General features: G+C 40.2%; 1 protein-coding gene across 1 annotated transcript in view; it reads right to left on the reverse strand.

Annotated features, from left to right (window-relative positions):
* The window catches only part of DYTN (dystrotelin), a 73,991-nt gene that overhangs the window by 36,039 nt on the left and 11,960 nt on the right, over positions 1-25,992 (reverse strand). The window contains 8 exon segments of the mRNA XM_042242713.1: positions 1,442-1,590; positions 3,004-3,115; positions 9,333-9,496; positions 9,752-9,823; positions 14,889-14,989; positions 15,509-15,594; positions 17,481-17,682; positions 21,050-21,124. Coding sequence (XP_042098647.1) covers positions 1,442-1,590; positions 3,004-3,115; positions 9,333-9,496; positions 9,752-9,823; positions 14,889-14,989; positions 15,509-15,594; positions 17,481-17,682; positions 21,050-21,124 — 961 coding nt within the window.

A 25,992-nucleotide genomic window follows, 5' to 3' on the forward strand; every position in this document is an offset into this window, starting at 1 on the left:
AAAAGATGAGTAAGAATTAGCCAAATTCTCTAACTTTATGAATCCAGTGATAACCACCTGCTAGGTAAGTGTGGTACAGGTATAGGCATGGTATCTAATTTCTAAGTCAATATGTATTTTTCCTTTCAAAGAACTATAAAAATATATTAAATTACACCAAACTATAGTGACAAAATGACCACAGAAATAGGGTCTAGGATTGAGATGGAAATATGCTGATAGATGTCTGAGAAAAGTTTAGAGAATTACAGAAGAAATTAACAAATGAATATAAATTTGATTAAAGTGATCTATTCTTACACTTCTGGTAGATCAAATAAGAGTGCATGGATTATTCTGGCTGTTTTCCACCCAAAAGTTTGATGATCATAAGCCCCTGGAAACAGTGCTTCTTTCTTTCTCTTCTGGAGTTTTAAATTATAAAGAAATAGTGACTTCAAACTTTAAGGTCATAATGATTTTTAAAAGGTCGTCTTTAGGCTGGTACTCAGGTGTGCGATAGATGATCTCAGTTACCAGGGTGATGGGTGTCCTTTGAGTAACCCTTTGGAACACAGATTGGCAGTCTGAATTTTGAGGATTAACAAAACTCACAACTTTTAATGCAGTTGTTTTACTTGGGCGAATTTACCTTAATGAAGTATTAAACATATAGGAAAATGCACGTATAAGGATGTTGACAGAATTTTAGTGAGGGGCAAAATTTGAATAGAATCAAAATGTTAAGGGATTACTTCTAAATTATGGCACTTCATTATAAGGATGAGAGTGAGGTCATTGAAATTATATTTTGGAAGCTACATGCTAAGTTGCTTCAGTTTTGTATGACTCTGCGACCCTATGGACTATAGCCCAGCAGGCTCCTCTATCCATGGGGGTCTCTAGGCAAGAACACTGGAGTGGGTTGTCATTTCCTACTTCTGGGGATCTTCCTGACCCAGGGATTGAACCCACCTCTTCTGTCTCCTGCACTGGCCGGCGGGTTCTTTACCACCAGCACCACCAATGGCAGGACAAATGCTCTCCACTTAAAAAAGAATGAAAATCTGTATCTACAGCATAATTCTTGATTTGGTAATACTGAAATGTGAACAGCATATGGCTGTGAGTGATGGAATGTGTCATTTCCTTTTTTAAAATAAAATATTAATTCTGAATTAGGCTTTCCAAAGTAAACCAGTGAAAAAGAAAGATGTTGGAGAAAGTTATTCAAATCCTCTAATATCAAAAATCTTCTGCGTCTGTCTGAGGTCTTTAGTTGGGATAACTAAATGATGGGACGGGCCACTTAAAGGTAGTTTCGTCTCTTGTTCTACTTAAATTAAAGGTTGTTTCTAGAGGCGAACAGCATCTTACCCCTTCCCCTGCTGCGGATGCCCTGGGCTGGCTGCATAAACCCAGTACCAGGCTTCAGATTGTCACCCTGCAGGAATCCACTCACCTGGCCTGGGCATGGTTAGCCATATCCTTTGGATTCACCTTGTCCAGGAGCCATTGCCTTCTCGCAGCTTCTTTCCTCCTACAGCGCCCTTGGAGCAGATTGTTTCTGAGGGTCCTGAGGATGAGTTTTGTATTGTCCTTTGCTGATATCTGCTGGAATGGCCAACAGTACAAAGGGTATCAGATCAGCCTTAACGTGGTCTTCTTTCCTTACTTGGGTGGACTGGCTGCCATGAAAGTTTCTGAAATTATTTCACTAACTTTTATGTCCACAGAAAAATCATCTTACTTCCATCTTATCTGAACGTCTTCAGATTCTCTCTCTATTCACATACATATAATATCCATTTCCAAATTAAATACCCCCTAACTTCCACAATAACTCCTCTTCTGGAATGTGGAATTTGAAAGCTAAAAGAGGATGTGAAAGAGAGCTAAGTCTATGGATGCTAATTGGAGGGATTCTTTGGAAATTTATTTCCAGAAAAATGTCCATAATTTTAATTTTCCATAAAAGTCCAGTGGATTCACAGGCCACCTGAAGTCCATCCACGGACCCCACGTGTAAGCCAAAAGGAAACAAAGTAATGAGAAGTTTTAAAATGTTCCACTCTTAAATTCTAAAGTGTAATAACAAAATGACCACATGGTGTCAGTCTAACATCGATAAGACCTATTTTTCCCCAGGCGGGAGGATCATACGCTAATAAACCTGAGAATCCAAGTTAATAAAGTTTAGTAAAGCCATATCCTCTGAAAAATTATTTGGCAAGATTGAGGCACTTGACTTTTGTGGACCATTCATGGTAAAGAGATCATGAGGGAAATTGTCCGCAGTAAAGGTAATTAGTCAACAGCTTTTACTATTTGAAATTTGAGACCAAGGCCAGCTGCATGAAGAAACTGATTTCTACTAAGTGATTTCTGGAAAATCTTAAATGCTGTCTGCCTTAAAAGTATCCTATTTCTCTTTGTTATTTTCATGAGCTGAGTTCTCTTCCTGCATATTTATAGTTGTCTTTAAAATTTTTTTGAAAGTCAGCTATAAAGCCTAGTTTTATACTGGCTCCAGTCAAAACTGAGATAGTAATCTTTCTCTTTTGTTTTTACTAAGGGAAATATACTTGAATTTTAGTGCTGGGGAAAAGACATGTTAAAAAAGAAATCTTCTCCTGAAATGCAATAACAACTAGAGGCCTCATTGCATCATTTTTATTTTTTTTCAACCAAACGAGAGTTTTTAAATTTTTAATCTGTATCCATTTTCAATGCCTCTCCCTCTTTCTTACTCCTCAGATATTTTCTTGCACATAGTACCCGGTCAGTGGCTTCAGATTAGACTCTGGTCTATTGTCTCCAAAAAGTTTTATTAAAATCTACAGTGTAAAGTATGTGTATATTGAGAGATATTTAAGGTTGAGCTTGCCATTTCTTTAGTCTTAAATATTGTAATGTATGAGAGGAGTAGAATCTGTGTTCTTCCTGATGGGAATGTTTTTTTCATTGCTGTACCTCTCACAGATAAGACTTATGAATAGTTTGGTACATTGCATTAGATGTTACCTGGATGCAGTTCTCAACCACGGGATGAGACTTCTGGTGGGACTCGCCCTGAAGACTAGATAAGAAACACACTTGGCAGATGTCAAAGTTGAGACACTTCAGACAGCGGTATCTGCCAATTAAAGTGGAAGTGTGACTTGTATGACTATTAATAGGTGAGCAAAGAAAATATTACTCAGAAGAAGGAGCATCCTAAGATAAATAAGGTATCTGAGCTATTGAGTGAGTATACAGTTAGATCTTCTTTTTATTTTATCATTTTTATAATATGACATTAAATAAATATAATTTTGTCAACAAACTATAGTAAAGAGGCCTGATTTATCTTCTCTCCCACCAAAAAATACCAAGTGCCTTTTATATGCATGGGACTGTGTGCAACAACACGTAGGGTACATGTGAAGTTTGCGGCCACATTTTGGGTAGCTGTGCAAAGTGTTTCAGTAATTTCAATGCGATTGCCAACAAAGAAACCTGGGAGATTTCCAAAAAGTTAGAATTCTAAATTCTCTTGAGAATTTGTGAGATGTGATGATATTGGACCTGCATTCCTATGTAGTACTGGGGAAAATAAAATCATAGGTAAAAGAATCTAAAATAAACGTGTCATTTTTTAGAAATTTGTACATAGGAAGGAATACAGTGAAGAGCGGGAGTTCCTCATCAGCCAAGGTCGAAGTCCAAGTGAAGCCGCTCAGTAGTGTCCAACTCTTTACGACCCCATGGACTGTAGCCTATCAGGCTCCTCCGTCCATGGAATTTTCCAGGCAAGGGTACTGGAGTGGGTTGCCATTTCCTTCTCTAACAGCCAAGATTGAGTGACAAACACAGCCAAGTTTGTTAACACATCAGTACTGCAGACTCTCTATTACGAACAGTTACAACCTTAAATCGCCTGTCAGAGGAGAGGAGATCTTGAGACATTCTGCTAAGGAAGGGTGTCTCTAGGCACTTAGGGAGAATGTTGTGCTTTTGCGGGGGGGTTTGCTGGTGAGACCACATGGTCAAGAACTAGTAACTTTCAAGGATGAATAGGATCCTACCGTTTGTAAAACATCAGGGACCTATACTTTTTCCAAAAAAGCTTTTTATTTTGTATTAGGGTATAGATGATTAAAAATGTTGTGATTGTTCCAGGTGGACAGCATAAGGAGTCAGACATACACATACATGTATCCATTCTCTCCCAAACTCCCCTCCCATCAGACTGCCACGTAACACTGGGCAGAGTTCCCTGTGTTATACAGTAGGACCTTGTCAGTTATCCATTTTATATACAGCAGTGTGTACATGTATCTCCCAAAAGTGAAAGTCGCTCAGTTGTGTCCGACTCTTTGTGACCCCATGGACTGTAGCCTGCCAGGCTCCTCTGTCCATGGAATTCTCATTTGTATCATTTCTTTTTAGATTCTGCATGTAAGGGATGTCATACAATATTTCTCCTCTATCTGACTTACTTCACTCAGTATGACAATTCCTAGGTACATCCATATTGTTGCAAATGGCATAATTTCATTCTTTTTAATGGCTGAGTAATATTCCATTATATATGGAATATATAGATAATATTTCATTATAAATAATATTTCATTATATAAACAATATTCCATTATATAGTGTGTATATATATGCACACAAAACATCTTTATCCATTCCTCTGTGAATGGATGTTTAGGTTGCTTCCATGTCTTGGTTATTGTAAACAGTGTTGCAAAGAATACTGGGGTGCGTGTATCCTTTTGGATGATGTTTTTCTCCAGATATATGTTCAGAACTGGGATTGCAGGGTCATATGGTAGCTCTATTCTTAGTTTTTTACAAAACCTCCAAACTGTTCTCTATAATGGTTATATCAATTTACATTCCCACCTACAGTGTAGGAGGGTTCCCTTCTTTATCTATACCTTTTCACCTGATATTCAACTACAGTTTCTGTGACATAAAATCATGTCTTCCCCATCAGTGGCAACAATGGGTGAGAGCAAAGTAGCAGCTTTTCTTTTAGGACAGTTCCTCCCAATCCTCTTCCCCTCATTTATATACTTGTTTTGCCCCAGAAAGCATTTAAGATTTCAATTCCTGTTTCCAAATTTACAAAAGTAAAACTATGACAAGATTCCTATATTTTTCAAGTTTTGTATCTTGCTGCAAAGACATGGTAGGGAGACTTGAGGTATACTAGCTAGCAAAATTAAGTACCGTGTGATATTTAAGTGCAGAGTGAGAGGCATGGAAAATAAATGTAGTAGGAGAGAGAGAGGCGAAGACACCTGGGAGTGGGATGATCTGATTAGTTTTTATGAAAGAAGTGAGGCTCATGCTGGGTGGGAGATTAAGGTGAAGGAAATCCCAGGTAGAAAGAAGAGGAGGTATGAGGTAATGCAGACTAGGGTGAAGAAGGGTTTAGAGCTTGTCAGATCTATCAGACCTACAGAGAACTCTGGAGAACAGAGAAATTAAAAGTTGGAATGTTCCTGAGGCCAGATGGCAGAAGGGTTTTTGACCAAAGTCATTGGAAGGCAAAGCAGAATTCAAGTGCCATAAGACCAACTCTCACGGCCCTTGTTCACTGCTGTCCCTGACACCTAGACTCACAGTGGGGTATTAATAGAGCATTGAAGGGCTATCATAGTAGCATAGAAAACATTTTTGAGCCCTCACTATGCAGCAGGCAGGGGACATGCACTGACATAGTTAATCCCCATGAAAGTTCTTTAAGGGAAGGCATTCTTATTGTTACCCTCATTTGAAGAAACTGAATTCTTTAAATCAGTTCTGAAAATTCATAGAGATCTTAAGCAAACGCACAAAGTTACACAATGACTTGGTAATGGTTTAATTAGGCTTTGAGCCCAGGGATACCATCTGAACGGAGAGCCAGCTATTTTCACCCATGTAATAGACCACCAAGGGGAGACTTCCCCACCAAGGGGAGACTTCCCTGGTGGTCCTGTGGTAAGACCCCGCACTCCCCAATGGAGGAGGCCTGGGTTCGATCCCTGGTCGGGGAACTAGCTCTGAAGTGCCACAACTATGAGATCACGTGCTGCAACTAGAAGATCCTGCATGCTGAAACTAAGACCTGGTTAAATCAAGTAAGTAAACAATAAATCAATACACGTATGTATAAGGGCTTCCCTTATAGCTCAGTTGGTACAGAATCTGCCTGCAGGTGCAGGACACCTGGGTTCAATTTCTGGGTTGGGAAGATCCCCTGAATAAGGAAATGGCAACCCATTCCACTCTTCTTGCCTGGAGAATCCCATGGACAGAGGAGCCTGGTGGGCTATAGTCCATGGGGTCGCACAGAGTCAGATGCAACTTAGCAACTAAATCACCAAACCACCACCAAATGTATATATAAAATAGAATACAAAGGCAGGAAACTTGAGTTAGAGTCACATGCCACTATTACTAGATGACCTTGAAACAGAAACTTAAGTTCATGGTTTAGAAGATACCTGGTACATGGTAGGTTTTCAATGAACATTTATTGATTGAGTTAAATGAATGACTTTTTTTTTTTTTTTTTTTTTTTTTACCACTTCTATGTTTCTTCAAGGAGGAAAATGGGGCTAGTAAATCCTGACCACTAGGCCTTGAAAGAGTGTGAAGTCACTCAGTCGTGTCCAACTCTCGGCGACCCCTGGAATTTTCCAGGCTAGAGTACTGGAGTGGGTTGCCATTTCCTTCTTCAGGGGATCTTCCAGACCCAGGAATTGAACCTGGGACTCCCATATTGCAGGCAGACGCTTTACCATCTGAGCCACCAGGGAAGCTGAGGCCTTTGTAAAGTTTTACAAAACTTTGAAAATTATTCAACATGCATACTTGGGGAGACGTGAAGTGTATAACATGAAGTATTTTTTATTAAGATGATTTGATGAACCATCTGTACTGGCTGCTTTACTTGGCTTTACTGTATGGTTGCAGTTGATTCCTTAGGACAATATGGTGACCCTAACCTTGGCTTAGCTCCTCCATGCTCTGAAACTACTGACAGAGGCATGAGAAAGGGTGCAGTGTGGATAATGAGGCGGTCTGTTGTTGATGCTTTTACTCACAAAGAACCACGTTATTTATCTCATTTCAAAGTTACACGGCCATTCAGGAGTATACGTGTGACACATCCTGCTAAAATTGGACCCTCAGCTTAGGAACAGTCTCTGGTCTTTCTCTCTGACTTTAGGAAGCCAAGTCTTGCCCTCTTCTTGCTGCCTCCAGATCTGCAAGCACTTCTCCTCTAAGATGGCTTCATGACTCTCACTGAAACTAAAAGCCTTGATGCTATCGCTGTGGTTTTCTGAGAGCCAAAAGCGCAGGTTTAAGGTTAGACCTGTAATGTATTCAAGCACTTTCTAATAAGCTCAGATGGTTACAGCTAAGAGAAGCTTAAGTCATGCTTTGATTCACCCATCCTTCTCTTGCTTACAAAGAACTGTGGTCTAGAGAAGCTCAAGGTCATGCCCAGATGACTCAGCTGTCTGCATGTATGAGAACTATACATTGCCTTAGATTTCTAGGAGGAAAGATGGGTCACACAGAGGCATTTCTAAGAAGCAGCTTAATCTTACTCTTAGTAGGTAGGGACACAACCAAAAACTTACAATATGGCATATTTGGCCCTATGCTTTTGCTATTTTTTTTTTTGGGGTGACCTGAGCAAGTCATTCACATTCTAAGACTCCTTGATAAAATAAAAAAAATAATATATGCATTATGTTATACATAATGATTTTGAAAAAAAACATGTCAATGTTAAATTTGTATTTTATGTAACTGCAAAAATGAATTCTGTCTCTGGCCCAGTAACTGCTTATGTAATACTTGTTTACTGAGTAAATGATTATGATATACTTGTAATATAGAACATCATATTAATGTTTTCCCACTGCCCAATTAAAAAAAGAGTTCACTTTTCATTGTCGTGTGGATATTTCTTTGCTTTAGCTTGCTTGGTGACCAACAGTTGGGGCCATTGGTATGTTTTATTGTTTCTTTTTTTTTTTTTCTTTTTTTTTTAAATTATAAAATCTTTAATTCTTACATGCGTTCCCAAACATGACTTGTGTTATTTGTGAAGAGTTTCTGTGAGTGAAATTTCACTGTGTCCTCAGAATTCTCGGCAAAATCAATTCACTTTCTCAGCAAAATGAAAACCTGATTTCCAGTGAGCTCAACAGACTTATTTTATATCAGACCTATTTTTGTCACTTCTCCTGCCCCTTCTGCGTATACCCCCTTTTTTAACCAGTTTTGAATTCCCAGGTTGTCCTAGCCCCTGTTACACCTGTGTTCACCCACCATGGTGATGGTCACCCACTTGCCTGGCCCCCACTTGCTGACTTCCTTCTCTCCTCCCCATCTTTAATAATAACTCAAATTTTACTTCTTTATTGTTTTATTTAGAGGAAACCTACAACACCCTTTTCCTAAGATAGGATTTTGACTGTCATCTAAAAGCCATGGAAAGATCTGAATTTCCTGCTTCCAAACCTAGCTTTCAAATCTGCCTTTTCCCCCAGGAAAAGAGAAGCTCTGGCATGAGCAGCTCCTATAAAGCCTCATCGTTTTTTTGGTTTCAAGGAATGTTCTCAGTTGTTTACACAAGGAGGCAGCAGAGCATCACGGTTGCAGAGCAGGGCCTCTGGATTCGGTCCACAGCCTCAGCCACTTGCTAACCATGTGAGCCTAAGCTTAGGTTATTTAGCTTCTCTGCTAAATAGTAATAATACCACCATTAGGCATAATAACACCATACGTTTTACACAAACGAACCATGGGAACCACACAACCTAATATTTGTTCAACATTTAACAAACGTTAACAAGGTCCTGTCACACAGGGAATCATAGTCAATATCCTATGATAAACCATAATGGAAAAGAATATGGAAAAGAATGCATGTATGTATAACTGAACCACTTTGCTGTATAGTAGAAATTAACACAACACTGTAAATCATTTATACTTCAAAAATATTTTTAAAGAACAAAAAATGTAAACTGTTGTTACTGTTATGGTTAACTACAAAATATTTAAAAGAGTTTTGGTAACAAAAGACAAAAAAATTTCCCCTTAAGGAATAAAAATATCTACCGGTCTGAGTATGTGTCCCCAGAACTTAATATTCCATTAATCATAGAAGGGAAAATAAAATATAAGCAGGATCACTCATACAGGAAATTATTATTCCCCCCTCCCCCCCCCAAATCAGCTGAGTTCTGAAAGTGTGACTAGGACAACCACAAGAATCTGGAGACAAGAAGCTCCAGCTCCAGATCCATTTGGAGAGTGACGGTCTGTGTAACAGTGGTGAGTGACTGTACCTCAGTCCTGTGATGGGAAAGTTCTTGCAGATTCTACACCGAACAGGGTGAGTGGCCATTTCAGTGGCTGACAGTCGGTAGCAGGTTGGGATCCATAAGAGGATGGGAGGCTCAGACTGCAACCAAGACAGGAATTTCTCTTCTTTGATTACTGGGCTCAGCACCTGAAAAGCAGTAGCACAGTCAAATATGTTTCCAAGCATGACTGCAGTCTCTTGTAGAGATGAAAGTGTATTTTCACCTCCTCTTCTGCCTCTGTTTCTGTTGACTCTGCTGAAGTTTATCTCATGCAAAGGTGGGGCAAGTCTACCTCTTGAATTAGGTTGTCTGGGATGCGTGTGGAGAAGTAGGTCTGTGATTGAAATGGGTTGGCAGCTGTGTCTGCCCCCAGTTCCCAAGGACATGTGCGTGGCACTCACCCCTTGGAAACAGCTGCGTGTAGCACTCTCCACAGAGCACAGGGCACGACTTTCCCCAACGACAGCTGGAATCTACAAGAGACAAGAAACCCTGTGTTAGTGATTAATAAATGGAGAAGTAGGTGGCCACTAGTCACACCTGAGCAGTGGCGCTTATGGCCAAAGAGTCACACATACCTGGTGTCTGAGGCTGGATGAGCTGTTTCAATGAGGCAAACAAGACACGTGTGGATTTTGTGCAGTGTATCAATAGAGACAAGGAAAGAACAAGTGGGGAGAAGTGGGGCTCGGACAAGAAGAGTAAGAAGTTCTGGCAATGAGGGCAATACAGGGAGGGCTTCTATGTTTCCCCTGTGACCCCAGTTATTTAACTTTTCTTTGCCCTTGGACTGCAAGGAGATCCAACCAGTCCATCCTAAAGGAAATCAATCCTGAATATTCATTGGAAGGACTGATGCTGAAGCTGAATCTCCAATCCTTTGGCTACCTGATGCGAAGGACTGAGTCATTGGAAAAGACCCTGATGCTGGGAAAGATTGAAGGCAGGAGGAGAAGGGGATGACAGAGGATGAGATGGTTGGATGGCATCACCGACTCAATGGACATGAGTTTGAGTAAACTCAGGAAGTTGGTGATGGACAGGGAGGCCTGGCATGTTGCAGTCCATGGGGTCTCAAAGAATTGGACACGACTGAGAGACTGAACTGTACTTGCCTTTGTTCCACTACGAATTACATATAACAATACCATATTAAACTTCAGGGCAGTTTTAAGAAAAACCTTTTCAAACACACATCATCTCATTTTAATAAATGCCAATTTTCGAGGCAGGGCAGATATTATCCTGTTTACAACAAGAAATAAATTGAGATCTGATATTTTACTCAAGGTAAAACAAACAAACAAAATAGATGCGAATTACTATACAAATGAGATCTCCCTCCAAGACTCTTTACTCTGTTGAGGGGTTCTCCCAAAGCTTTGTCACACCTGGACCTGATTTGTATTCCAATAGCTTGATTTAACACTACCTCACTCAGTGGTTTCTATCTTTCACTCAGTCACATTAAGGAGTTTAACTAAGGGACTAAGAACACCTTGTGACTGCTGAGATGGCCAGGGACTTGGCCCTGGCATTAACTATATGCACAGATACATGTACCTGTCACCTCCATTTATGCCCATTTGGTCACGTGTCCTAATTTCATGTCTGATGCCTTCTACAGCACAGATTGTCAGCAGGCATTGCTCCCAAGCTCAGAAGTAATTTCAAAGACCCCCCTGCTGAGTCCATCAACTCGAATAAACATTCTTCTAATCAGGAAAGTGGCACTTAGAACCACTTTGCTGACAATTAGCCAGGCAGAAGTCAACAAACATTTGTGTAATTGTGACAAGATGGCTTGTACTTTAAATTAATAATAACCCCATCACCAGCTGAACTAAACATGATGTGTTATTTGGCTTTTGTCTGAAAAAATAACTCATTACCCCTACTTTGGCCTGTGAATGCTGATGAACTAACTGAACCACTTATTTGGATGGTATCTTGAGCCCCGGAGAAAGGGGTTTAGCCTCATTTGTACAGTATGGAAATTCAATCAGATAGGATCCACTAGCCAGTTCTGGGATTCTGATATCAGTCAAAAGAAAATACACTTCTGTTGTGGGTTGTAACCTACATTTCTGGCTCTAAAGTGTGTGCACAAAGATTTTGTGCCCATTTGACTAATTTCTTGCAGATAATCTAAGGAAGAATTAAATCTGGCTAGAGGGCCTGCAGTGTAGGCAGAACACCACTTGAAGTGATAATTAGGGTTCTCGGGGGAGGGGGTGGGATCACACAGAGGGGCCTGGAGTTCTCTATGGGAACCCATCTTGGTGTTCTTAATGGAAGTCAATGGGATGATAATTTGCTATGCAAATCTCTACCTTCCTAACAGCTTTCTTAGGAGCCTACTGATGCATGAGGGGGAGACAGCGCTGCAGGAGCTGCCATTTCAGCAGCTCGCTGACCTTGGTTGAGCCTGAAACAAGGGCAGATTTTTAGGGCCTCTTGGGTGGGGAGCCAGCCTGGGGCCAGCTGTACTAGTGAGGAAGCGGCATAGGATTTCAGAAGGAAGATGCCCCCTGTCCATCTTCTTTCATCACATCCACTTCACCGCTTCAGTCTAACTAGACTGGTTGCATAAATGGATGGGCAGATTTTCGCAGTCTCCCCCCAGAATGCGGGGATCGTTGGGGCAGTAGCTTCTTAAGATATGCCTGAGAGTCAGTAGAAAACTGGTGACAGGATCTGTGTGCTGGGGCAACCGCCAGAAGAGCTCTTTGAAAACTGCATCTGAGGTCTGAACCTTAGAAATGAAAAAAAGATCATTGCTCCACTTAAGAAATATGAGCATATTAAACGCTGTTTAAAATTGACACAATAAATTAAATACTAATTATTGCAATCAATATGAACATAAACTCTTAACATTAAGACCAAATCAAAGCAAGGGTAACTTTTTTAATTTTTATTTTTTTTGGGGAAAAGTAATTATATTTTATTTATTATATTTTATTTTTCGGCAGCACTGCATGGCCTGCCGTGCATGCCAGGCATGCAGGATATTCCCAACCAGAGATCAAACCCATCCCCCTTGTAGTGGAAGTGTGGAGTCTTAACCACTGGACCACCAGGGAAGTTCCTGCAAAGATAATCTGGGTAGGTTTTCCTAAATCATATTCCTTGTCTGATAATCTTTCTCTTTACCCACCTCCCACTCTTAGCGTAATAATCCCCAGTTCAGAATCCTTGGTTCTCCAGGGTACCAGAATATGCCACCCCCAAATATACCTCCTTGGCATATGTATTATTTTGAACTAAAAGTCATTGAGAGCCAATAGAGGCAGAAAAAGCACTAAAAATAGTATACAGGTTTTCCTTTTGTAAAGGTAACTTACATTTATACAGTAAATCTGTTTTTACCAATAGTGTCTCCCTCTACCTACCAAGAAGAGGAGGACTCTTAACAATCCTTGTTAGCAGAGAAATCACAGACTTAAATGTGCATAACAAACCCTACTAAACAACCCTTGTTCGCCATCTATTTCCTGATCATCTTCTCATAAACTTGCCTCCCCCACCTAGAAGCCCAGAGTCCCTTTTCCTTTGTTTAGCGTAAAATGGCTTACAACCCTGAGTTGTATCTACTTCTTTGAGTTACTCATCACTGGGTGTTCCTACGCACCATACACATGAATAAACTTTGGTTTGTTTTTCTCTTGTTAATTCTTTTACAAGTCTAATTTACAGGGCCCTAGACACAGAACTTAAGATGGGTAAGGGAAAAAGATTTTTTTTCTTCCCTCCAGTCCAGAACAGCGGGGAAATGACAGAAAATTACTATAGTTTCACAGTGCAGAAAACCTAGTTCAAGGATTTTACAGGGGCTTGAAGAATCCTTAAAGGATGCTTGAGGCATCTTTAAAGCAGAGGTAAAAGATACAGAGACAGTAATCACTTGTACACAAAATAATCCAGAGCCTACATAACTCATTTGCAGAAGATCTTGCTTGGTTACATCATTTTTTACAATTAAGAAGCATATTTACATTAAGGAGGTTAGATTCCTTATTAATTGGATGAAAACAATGTCATATTTGCACATTCTTAAAGCATAGCAAATTATGGAAACCAACTATTGAGTACTCAGGGCTGCATTTCATCTATGTTTCATTAAGCACTTGTTAAAGGCCTTAGTAGGCTTCCCTGGTGGCTCATCGGTAAAGAATCTGCCTGCAGTGCAGAAGCTGCAGGAGATGCAGGTTCAGTCCCTGGGTCAGAAAGATCCCTTGGATGAGGGCATGGCAACCCACTCCAATAATCTTGTCTGGAAAATCCCATGGACAGAGGAGCCTGGTGGGCTACTGTCCACTGGATTGCAAAGAGTCAGACATGACGTAGCACATAACACATGCACACATGAAGACTTTAGTATCAAGCACTTTTCAAGCTATTGGAGACATAAAGATCACTGAGATATAATCGTTGCCCTTGAGAAGCAGCCTAGTGGGAAAACCACATATCTAAGACATGATTGCAATAAAATTTGACAAGTGCCATAACAAAGTTATTTACGAGGAGTTTAAGAAGTTTTCAGTGATGAGGTGACTAATATTTTGAGTAAACTTGAAAGACAAACAGTATTTGTCAAGTAAAGGAGAGGCAGTGGTGTTGTGGATAGATGTACCTGCGCAAGCCAGTAGTGGAACATGTCAGGTACAGTGAGGATTTTGACATGGAGGAGACACAAAACTGGGAGGAGGATAAGGCAAAATCAAAACACTGTAGAATACACAAAGGAAACCACTGGATATCTTTCCATTGGGGATTATCTGAACCTATAGAGATGTGCATCACTCTCTTTGACGAGGCTACCTTACAATTTTATAGAGATTAATGTCAATTTGTTGACAACTGATCGCAATGCAAATAGTTTCTATTTATGGACATCCAAATGAATTCTCTCCTGGTTGAGCAACAACTCCCACCCCTACCCAAGCCACTCTTGGGTCCACCTGCAGATTTATTACAACATTCTTAATCTATCAGTTTATCTGATCTTTAGTTATTTCTTTCAACTTGTTGTGACATCTTACTGGAGTCCTCTTATAGTTAATAAATAAAAAATTGAATAAAATTTTATATTTGTTTACTTTGAGTTACCCTTATTTGAGTTACAAATATTTATTTGTTTGCATTCATTTTAAATTTGTATAAGTATCATAATTTTACCTCTTTTTGAAAATAGAAGATTGGAGAAAGCTTTGTTTGTGATACTAAGGAGTTTAGGTTTTATTCTATAGATAGACATAGCCAATGAGGAATTTTAGGCACTTACATTGACATTTGGAAGAGTCACTGGCTGCTGTGTGGAGGAAGAGTTGGAGAAAGGAGAGGCTTGAGTTGGGCAAACCAGTTAGGAAATAATTGCAATAGGTCAGACTATACTCAGATATTACCAGTGACTAGAGAAGAGAGAGATTGCTTGGAGAACTATATCAAAATAGGATCGACACTATAAAGAATAAGATCCTTTAATAATTAATGTAACTGGAACACATTTAGAACTCTTGAGCATTAGAGATTTACCTGTTGTAGATCTGTTAGCAGGTTTCTCAAAACCCTTCGAGTCATGCGTGCTCCCAAATCATGACCTCCCCTGTTATTTTCTGCATAGAGCTGAAAAAGAGCTAGACATATAAGGGGGAAGAGAAACCTTTAATTGAATACTTGCATATGTTTTTGAAGAGTATGTACTTTGAATCCTAAACACTTAATTTTTGGTTCAAAGGGAGAAAGAAGAGAAAGTTATAATTCTTGATTGTCCACTTGCTATTTTGAAAGCTTCCCAAACTAAGTAACTTGAAAAGTAGTGAAGAGCCACTCACATTTCTAATTTTGATCATTGAGCACATCGATGACAAAGACCATGAGTTTGGTGACTGGTGATGGGAGTAGGGACTGCTTTAAGAGAATAAGAACTACTGGTGTCTGAATAATCTCTATACAAATAAATATCAGGGATAACCAAATTATGAATAGTTAGAACACATAGATCAACATTTTGGAAAATTCTGAGTTTTGCTGGTACATGCTGAACCAGAGCCGTGTGGTAGTGGGGATACAGGAGTGAGTGAAGAAGGTCACATGTTGGAGAGAGGTCTGGCGGTCACCACACTTCAGACACTCTAAACCCCTACTTATGTTACCTCTGTATTTTGTGAGAGGACTGTCCCCTGAGAGGGTGATCAAAGCAGCGGCTGCAGGTGCAAGCTTGATAAAACCCGTTCCTGTGCTGCATGGCAACAACAACAACAACAACAAAAAAAACAGAGGCAAGAATGGGAAAGGCAGGGTTATTTTATAAAAACCATGACTATGAATGAACATTTCTGACATCATGTTACAAGTTCACGCTCTTCATGGTCTGTTTTCCTCTATCTAGAATTTGACAGGACTAAGAGTTGAATAGAAATATTTCATCCCTCATGATTTATTCATTCATGTGTTCAACAAATATTTATTCAGTGCTTTCTCAATGCAAAGCACTACCCTAGGCACCGGGGACCCAGGGATGCGCCCTCTCTTCCTGGACCAGGTGGTCTCATTGTCTTTAGGGTTCACAGGCCCAGAAAACAAACAACAGAGACAAGAACCAAAGGGCAGGCAGAATGAGCAAATCTTTATGTTAAAAAAATCTGCTTCCTCTCAGGTCGCTCTCTAGAGCCTCATCACCCTGTGCCCACCAGCTATGCAGTTAGAACAATGTATCAAAGGCAGGTGGGTTGTTAGAGGCAGGCATTGAATATAGAAAGGACAGCCAAAAGCTTAATGCTTAAAGGAGGCTGAAATCAAGAAAAAAAAAATCACTTGAGAACATATTTATATATTATTTGCATAACAAAAAATAAACAATAAACTAGTAAGGAATTTGCCAAATGGTTACTGTCCTTGTCTCTAGGATGCAGGCTTTGGGGTGATATTGCTTCTTCCTTATTCTTTCCTGCACTTTCCAAATGTTTTATATTCACTGTGAGTTTTTAAAAGCCCATTCTACAAGATGAAGCCAACTGGGTCAAGACCACATAAGATAAACACAGCTGAAGTGGAGCAAAAAAAGTGATAAACTTGAGTTCAGTGAAACACACAGATACACTCACACACACACAACACCACTGACTCCAGAGCATGCATAATTAAGCCTTTGACAAGGTGGAAATGTTTACGTACCTTCCCTCTCCAAGTCATATGTTGAAATCCTAGCTCCCAGTGAGAGACTATTTAGAGGTAGGATTTGGGGAGACTACTAAAGGTGGAACTCTCATGAACTAGATTACTGTTACTATAAAAGAGACCCCAGAAAGCTCTTTCACTCTCTTCCACCTTGTGAAGACACAGCCAGAAGATGGATCTCTGAGTGCCTGGAAGTGGTTTCTCACCAGACCCAAGTGTCTGCAGCTGCCTTTGATCTTGGACTTCTAGCCTCCAGAACTGTGAGAAACAGATGTCTGTTAAGTCCCCTGGTCTATGGTATTTTTGTATGGCAACCCAAACGGACTAAGACAAGAGGTTAGCCATTTATGCACAGGTTATTCAACCTTATCCCACAAACAGAAACTGATAAATGGTTATAAAGAAACAAACAAAGAAATAAATTACCGGGGACTCATGTTGGGAAAGATTGAAGGCAAGAGGAGAAGGGAATGAAAGAGGTTGAGATGGTTGGATATGCCAACCATCACTGACTCAATGGACATCAGTTCAAGCAAGTTCCAGGAGATAATGAAGGACAGGGAAGCCTGGCATGCTGCAGTTCATGGGGTCGCAAGGTGTCAGGCACGACTTAGCAACTGAACAAGAAAAAGTGTAATTTTCAGTATCTATAGATGCGTAATTGCCCTAGAAAAAGGTGTGCATTCTTCTCTAGAGTGGAAATGAAGTTTGTATGAAAGTGTGGATTTTCCTACCCATTGCTTTGCATGAGTCATTTATGTTAGTGAGGTTGATAAGCATGTACTTCTTTGCTCCCCTTCTGAATGAGTAATACATTTGAGGAAAACAAACAAAGAAGCTTTCTTAGAACTCAAGCCCTGAGCAAATATTAGACATCCTCAATTGGTCAATGACCAGAGGCAACTGCATATCCCCTGTTAGGTCACAGCTTGATCTCTTCATCCTCACCTGTCATACATTGTAGTGAGAAGGCTCAGAGTGAGTTCTGAAGCCCTGGGGTGCACCTGTCCTGGTTTTTCCACTCTGACTTTCTGGAACATCTCCTGCAGAGCCTGAAAAAGCTGCTGCACAGAGAGGGTGCTTTCTCCTGCCTCCCAGAGACTCTGACGTAGTAGGACGTGCTGAATCAGAGAACTGCCAATCAAGTCCACTGCAGGAAGCAAAGGAAACACTGCATCATCTGTGATGGGAACAAAAGGCTTCAAAAAAGTAAACATCATCTAGTCTATAAGACTTTTTTTTTTTTATGGCAGCTATTTTTTAAGGGAGTTATATATGACCGCAATTTGGATACAGTGTATTAGTTGCTTAGCTGTGTCTGACTCTTTGTGACCCCGTGGACTAAGCCTGCCACACTCCTCTCTCCATGGGATTCTCCAGGCAAGAATACTGGAATGCGTTTCCTTCTCCAGGGGATCTTCTCGACCCAGGGATTGAACGTGGGTTTCCCACATTACAGGCAGATTCTTCACCATCTGAGCCACCATCTTGTACATAATTCAGGCATTCCTATTCTGACAGTTGATTTGATTTTGGAAAAGTACGTTTGTTAGTGAAGGAAAGTTAGTACATTATTCCCAGTATTACCTCTAAGATGTGACTTTAAAGTAGGAAGTTAAAAGGTAAAGAAGTGAAAAACTTGAAAACAGCTTTCTGAGGAAATTAGAATACTGGTGAAAAGTTGGGAAAAACATTTTTTATACTCTTTATTAAGTCAATTGAGAAAATTCACCTTTCATGTTCACATAACTTTTTTCCCTGGTGCATAGCCTAGTTCGAGAAGGAATATTGTGTGTTAAAATACAATTGCGCTACTTAAAAAACCCAGTGATCTTTATAAGGGAACAGCTGCTGAATTATCAGACTCTTTAGGTCTCACCCTTGCCTTAGTAATATTTATTTTTTTGATCTTGGTCCTGTCAGTATTACTATCCTGGAAGGCACTTAATAAAACCAAAGTTGCTTACAAAAAATAATGGTTTATTTCTTACATATTTTTTTTTATCACATTCTCCTAAAAATGTTACAAGGGAATGAAGATAAGGGAGAATGAAATAGAACCAACCCTATGGTTTCTTGCAGATGGAGAATGACAGACAAAATGAGTAAACACCCACTCATGCCATCTGAGAGATGGGGATGTCAGTGGCACCAAGAGCTGCTGGCATTTTAAATGCTTCGCTTGTGCAGTGATAAAACCCCGCGTTTCTGTCTACTTCGTAAATCAACCTCACAGATGAGAAATCTAGCAAATGTAATAATTTTTTTAATTTGTTCTCTGATACCACTTTTAAGGGGAGAGTCTAAGGAAGTGAGGGGGTAGGTTTGGGGATGTGATTTTAATAAAAACCTGGCTGCAGGTGGTGGAGGCTGCAAACTCTTTTATCATTATTCAATCGCAAAACCTATCACCTCGGCCTGGCGTGCTGTACGCAGGATGCTGTGTCTTCTGCTGAGAGTCCTATACTACAGCAAAACAGATAATAGTGGTGTCCATTAATCTCACCACCAGATTTGTGTAGCAATGCTCTCTAGCTCCCCAGATCCTGCTGCCTGGAGCTCACGATATGCTTTATCTTGGTGTCTGGGACTTTCCCTTTTGTTTTCCAATTTTTGTGTGGCTATCTTCTATAGGGAGAAATTTCCAGCTTCTCCCTGTGCGTACTGTTACTATTTCCCATGAGTATTATTTATATTCACTGTTTTTGATGCCAGGTGTAATAAAAAGTTCAAAAAGGTACATCCTCAAATTACATTGTATCAATTACAGGCATTGATGATGGAGGCTCATATAACATTGGCCGCTAACTTTCTTTACTAGGAGACATTCTCCAGGAAAACAGCATAATTGAGGGTGAATTTTTTTGAGCATATTCTGTTTTTTTGTGAATTTCTGGAATTAGTGATTTGTCTATATCCATGAATAGAAAATTTTTAGGCCAATAAGCGCACATAAGTGCAGTATGAAAGAGAGAGAAAAACAGAATTGTTCTGGTGCAGGAACAACGTTTGGGTTGTCTTTTGGGTTTTCTTGGCTTGCCTGTACTTCTTTTCCTGCTTTGCTGATCCTTTCTTATCCTACTTCATACCCATGTCTACTCTGTGAAGCAATTTGGAAACCACTAGTCTATCTAACAGGCACTGGCACCCCACTCCAGTACTCTTGCCTGGCAAATCCCATGGATGGCGGAGCCTGGTAGGCTGCAGTCCATGGGGCTGCTAGGAGTCGGACACGACTGAGCGACTTCACTTTCACTTTTCACTTTCATACACTGGAGAAGGAAATGGCAACCTACTCCAGTGTTCTTGCCTGGAGAATCCCAGGGATGGGGGAGCCTGGTGGGCTGCCGTCTATGGGGTCCCAGAGTTGGACACGACTGAAGCGACTTAGCAGCAGCAGCAGTCTGTCTAACCTATTAGGCAGAAAGTAATGTATAAAAAAAATTCAACCTTTATATGTACATGTGTGTATATACATGTAAAAATTTTATTTAGATCCGCTGTAATAAATGCCATAAATCATTTCACATGGAGTGATTTTTAAATGCAATATAAAACTTACTAGAAATCAATAATTTAGATATGCTGAATGCCTATTGTTTTTCATAGCCAGGACCCAAGTCATTTTGTTTTGGAGAATTCTTACAGGATAAACCTTGGACTTCCCTGGTGGCTCAGATGGTAAAGCATCTGTCTACAAGGTGGGAGACCTGGGTTCGATCCCTGGGTTGGGAAGATCCCCTGGAGATGGAAATGGCAATCCACTCCAGGACTATTGCCCGGAAAATCCCATGGACAGAGGAGCCTGCTAGTCTACAGCTCATGGGGTCGCAAAGAGTCAGACACGACTGAGCGACTTCACTTCACTTCACAGGATAAACATTTTACTATATTTTACCATATTTTGGTAAAATATGGTAGTGTAAAATATGGTAGTTAAAATTTTGGTGGTTATAACCATATAGGAGAAGAAACAGTGGCATTCAATCAGATAAAATTTAATGCAAAAGAGCAGTTCAGAAAATTCTCAAGAAATTTTTAAAATTTATGGCCTGCGGATTATTCATCAAAACTTACTTTTGCAGGTTCAGAAAGAGATAGGGAGAACAGCTTAAAAATGCAAATTTTAAGGGGTAGGGGGAAATTAGAAATGTTTATATTTGAATCTACAAATTAGATTAAACTAACTTATTTTGTGATTTTATTTTTCATCAGTAATGGTATCCTGAAAAATAAACAAACAAACAAAAAATAATAATTCCAGAAACAAAGTAGGAAAAATTTTTTTAAGAATTAAAATTCTCGTCCATAAGCGATTAGCAGAGCTGCATGTGGACTGAGTACACAGGAGAATCTTACCCACTTCATCTTCTCTGTTACAAGTCGGGGGTACAGGCACAGGTCCAACCTTCTGAATTCAGCAGTCACTCACATGGGGGAGTTTTCGGTTCTCTGTGCATTTTACTTTATGCATTACGGTCAGGTTATTTCAATGTTTCAAGAAAGCCTGTACTTACATTGACACAGGGTTTGCACTGATTGTAATTTGAAGGCTGTTCTATAAGCGGAATTCTCAATACTATTAAGAGCATCTGTAAAGAAAATATGAAATATCACAGATAAAGGACTCTCCCATTAGATAAATATTTTAAGGAAATCCAAGCAAGCTCGTTACGCTGCTTAGTCACTAAGTCATATCTGACTCTTGATGGACTGCACCCCCTACCCCCAGGCTCCTCTATTCATGGGATTTCCCAGGCAAGAATACAGGAATGGGTTGCCATTTTCTTTTCCAGGCATCTTTCCTACCCAGGAATTGAACTCATATCTCCTGCATTGGAAGGCAGATTATTTACCACTGAGCCACCTGGAAAGCCAAGAGAGCATGTAGCCCTACTTTATTTTGCAGGTGAGGAAAACCTAGTACTAGTACTAAGTCGCTTTAGTTGTGTCTGACTCTTTGTGACCCTGTGGACTGTAGCCCACCAGGCTCCTCTGTCCATGAGATTCTCCAGGTGAGAATACTAGAGTGGGTTGCCATGCCCTCCTCCAGGGGATTTTCCCCACCCAGGAATTGAACCCATGTCTTCTGCAGCTCCTGCGTTACAGGCAGATTCTTTAGCACTGAGCCATCAGGGAAGCCCATTGCTCTTTCCTGCCTGGGAGCAAATAATAATGTACTACAGTATCCTTGAATTCTCTGGTGGTCCAGTGGTTATGACTGTGTGCTTTCACTGCCGAGGGCCCAGGTTCGATTCCAGGTCAGGGAACTAAGATCCCATAAGTTATGAAAGAAAAGAAAGAAAGTGAAGTCGCTTAGTCGTGTCTGACTCTTTGCGACCCCATGGACAGTAGTGCACCAGGCTCCTCTTTCTGTGGAATTTTCTAGGCAAGAGTACTGGAGCGGGTTGCCATTTCCTTCTCCAATAAGTTATGAGGTGTAGTCACAAAAAAAAAAAAAAGTTTCCCAGGTGGTGCTAGCGGTGAAGAACCTTCCTGCCAATGCAAGAGAAATAAGAGACATGGATTCGATTCCTGGGTCAGGAAGATCCCCTGGAAAATGGCATGGCAACCCACTCCAGTATGCTTGCCTGGGAAATCCCAAGGACAGAGGAGGCTGGTGGGCTATAGTCCATAGGGTCAACTTAGCGACTTAAACAGCAACACTATCCTAGGCTGCATGTGGCACTAGAGAGCATCCTCCAAGCCCCCTACACTCACTAAGCAGTCCCCCAACAAGGACTCCTCTATGAAGCTATCGGCTTTTTATATAAAAACAAAATGACCATGTGAAACAAAACAGAAAGACAAAAAACTATCTGTAGGATATAAATTGTTAACATATTCTACTCATATGTGCACACATATTTATGCATCTATGAAAATGACTGAAAACCTATTCATCCCTTCATTTAGCAGATTTTTATCAAGTTCTTGCTATATGACCCCGGCAGGAGTCCAGGCTCTTGAAATATAGCAGTTAACATAACAGATGAAAATTCTTGCCCCGAGGAGCTTAATTGCTAGTGGCATTCATCAAAACTGTTAACAGTGTATATCTTTGAGTGCTAGAATTCTTGGTTATTTTCTTCCTACTTGTCAACATTACCTAAATTTTTGGTGAAGAGCACATGTTACTTTTATAGTCAGAAAAGAATTATTAATATACTTTCTTTTTCCACCACCAACATCACTACAATAGTGGCTAGCATTTCTGAGCCCTTAACAGGCACTGAGTATGTAAAAACTCCTTTCACAATGTGGAGAAGAGAAAGTGCTGGAGCCATATCTAGGTCCATTCTTTCCTTTTTCCTTTGGGAAACTAGTTCACTTTGATTTTCAGTGTATTCATGAGATTAATAGGGATCACATTACACTCCTCCTAGGGTATTTGTATGATTTAAATAAGAAAATAGAGATAATTATCTCTCTTCCTTCTGCTAAGGACCTACAATTTAATTTGTTTCACTGATCTTTCAAGTTGGACTTTTGTTTAAAAGACATGTAACAATCTCAAAACAGAACTTTTGATTGGTTAAGACTGAAATGATTAGCCTTCATTTATAGAAAAAGGAAAATCTAAAAGAATGCCACTGACCACTGAACTCATATTATCTGGACTTAAAATTCTTAAATTTGGAATAAGTAAATAAATAACCTACATAAACATGAAAAAAAAAGTTCTAGTTTAACCATTTAAACTGATTTCATGACCCACAAATAGGTTGTAATTCACACTTTGATGTTACAGGTGTTTGCTATCATTTTAGATGATGCTGGTAGAAATGGCGGTGGTGACCCATGAAAGCCCGTGATTACTCTTTCTCTCACTCAGCACTCCCACGCTGCCACGGCTGACCTCTGTCCCAGCCCAAGGCCTTCTTTATCTTGCCTTATGCTCATTTCTCTCTAATGGCCAAACTTTGATGGGATCTTCTTGCTTGAATCATCTGTGTCTTCAAAGGAATAAATGATATAGATTTGTTAAATGAATGTCTGAAGGAATAATTGTAGAAAAAAAAAACACACCACAAATTTAGAAAGTATCTCTCAAGTTTCTACTCTGTGTGAAAGCTTGCTTGTAGAGAGGTCTGCAGGTAAGTCAACATAAAATAGCTATTCATATTTGTTTACTTATTCATGAATTTTCCCCCTTTCATGTACACAAAACACCAAAGATTTGAGGGCCCATGAGGTTCCAGGTATTATGCTGGGTACTGAGGGCATTATGGAAAATCAGGAGTTCTCAATGTCAAGAGAGAAACAAAATATGTAGGTCTATAATAGGGCTTTAACAGGGGATGGAAAGAGTGAACATCGACATTTTAGGAATCAGTGAACTAACATGGCCTGGCACGGGTGAATTTAAATCAGATGACCATTATATCTACTACTGTGGGCAGGAATCCCTTAGAAGAAATAGAGTAGCCATTATAGTCAACAGAAGAGTCCAAAATGCAGTACTTAGGTGCACTCTCAAAAATGACAGAATGATCTCTGTTCATTTCCAGGGCAAACCATTCAATATCACAGTAATCCAAGTCTATGCCCCAACTAGTAATGCTGAAGAAGCTGAAGTTAAACAGTTCTATGAAGACCTACAGGACCTTCTAGAACTAACACCCAAAAAAGATGTCCTTTTCATTATAGGGGACTGGAATGCAAAAGTAGGAAGTCAAGAAATACCGGGAGTAACAGGCAAATTTGGCCTTGGAGTACAAAATGAAGCAGAACAAAGGCTAACAGAGTTTCGCCAAGAGAATGTACTGGTCATGGAAAACACCCTCTTCCAACTACACAAGAGAAGACTCTACACATGGACATCACCAGATGGTCAATGCGGAAATCAGATTGATTATATTCTTCGCAGCCAAAGAGGGAGAAGTTTTATACAGTCAGCAAAATCAAGACCAGGAGCTAACTGTGGCTCAAATCATAAACTCCTTATTGCCAAATTCAGATTTGAATTGAAGAAAGTAGGGAAAACCACTAGACCATTCAGGTATGACCTAAATCAAATCCTTTACAATTACACAGTGGAAGTGACCAATAGATTCTAGGGATTAGATCTGATCAGTTCAGTTCAGTCGCTCAGTCATGTCCGACTTTTTGTGACTCCATGAACTGCAGCACACCAGGCCTCCCTGTCCATCACCAACTCCCAGAGTTCACCCAAACTCATGTCCACTGAGTTGGTGATGCCATCCAGCCATCTCATCCTCTGTTGTCCCCTTCTCCTCCTGCCCCCAATCCTTCCCAGCATCAGGGTCTTTTCCAATGAGTCAACTCTTTGCATGAGGTGGCCAAAGTATTGGAGTTTCACTTTAGCATCAGTCCTTCCAATGAACACCCAGGACTGATCTCCTTTAGGATGGACTGGTTGGATCTCCTTGCAGTCCAAAGGACTCTCAAGAGTCTTCTCCAACACCACAGTTCAAAAGCATCAATTCTTCGGTGCTCAGCTTTCTTCACAGTCCAACTCTCACATCCCATACATGACCACTGGAAAAACCATAGCCTTGACTAGACGGACCTTTGTTGGCAAAGTAATGTCTCTGCTTTTGAATATGCTATCTAGGTTGGTCATAACTTTTCTTCCAAGGAGTAAGTGTCTTTTAATTTCATGGCTGCAATCACCATCTGCAGTGATTTTGGAGCCCCCCCCCCAAATAAAGTCAGCCACTGTTTCCACTGTTTCCCCATCTATTTGCCATGAAGTGATGGGACCAGATGCCATGATCTTCGTTTTCTGAATGTTGAGCTTTAAGCCAACCTTTTCACTCTTCTCTTTCACTTTCATCAAGAGGCTTTTTAGTTCCTCTTCACTTTCTGCCATAAGGGTGGTGTCATCTGCGTATCTGAGGTTATTGATATTTCTCCCAGCACTCTCGACTCCAGCTTGTGCTTCTTTCAGCCCAGTGTTTCTCATGATGTACTCTGCATATAAGTTAAATAAGCAGGGTGACAATATACAGTCTTGACATATCCTTTCCCTATTTGGAACCATTCTGTTGTTCCATGTCCAGTTCTAACTGTTGCTTCCTGACCTGATAGACAGAGTACCTAAAGAACTATGGACGGAGGTTCGTGACATTGTACAGGAGGCAGTGATCAAGACCATCCCCAAGAAAAAGAAATGCCAAAAGGCAAAATGGTTGTCTGAGGAGGCCTTACAAATAGCTGAGAAAAGAAGAGAAGCTAAAGGCAAAGAAGAAAAGGAAAGATACACCCATCTGAATGCAGAGTTCCAAAGAATAGCAAGGAGAGATAAGAAAGCCTTCCTCAGTGATCAATGCAAAGAAATAGAGGAAAACAATAGAATGGGAAAGACTAGAGATCTCTTCAGGTAAATTAGAGATACCAAGGGAACATTTCTTGCAAAGATGGGCTCAATAAAGCACAGAAATGGTATGGACCTAACAGAAGCAGAAGACATTAAGAAGAAGTGGCAAAAATACAC

This window comes from Ovis aries, chromosome 2 (genome assembly GCF_016772045.2).
Source record: "Ovis aries strain OAR_USU_Benz2616 breed Rambouillet chromosome 2, ARS-UI_Ramb_v3.0, whole genome shotgun sequence".
Lineage (NCBI taxonomy): Eukaryota > Metazoa > Chordata > Mammalia > Artiodactyla > Bovidae > Ovis > Ovis aries.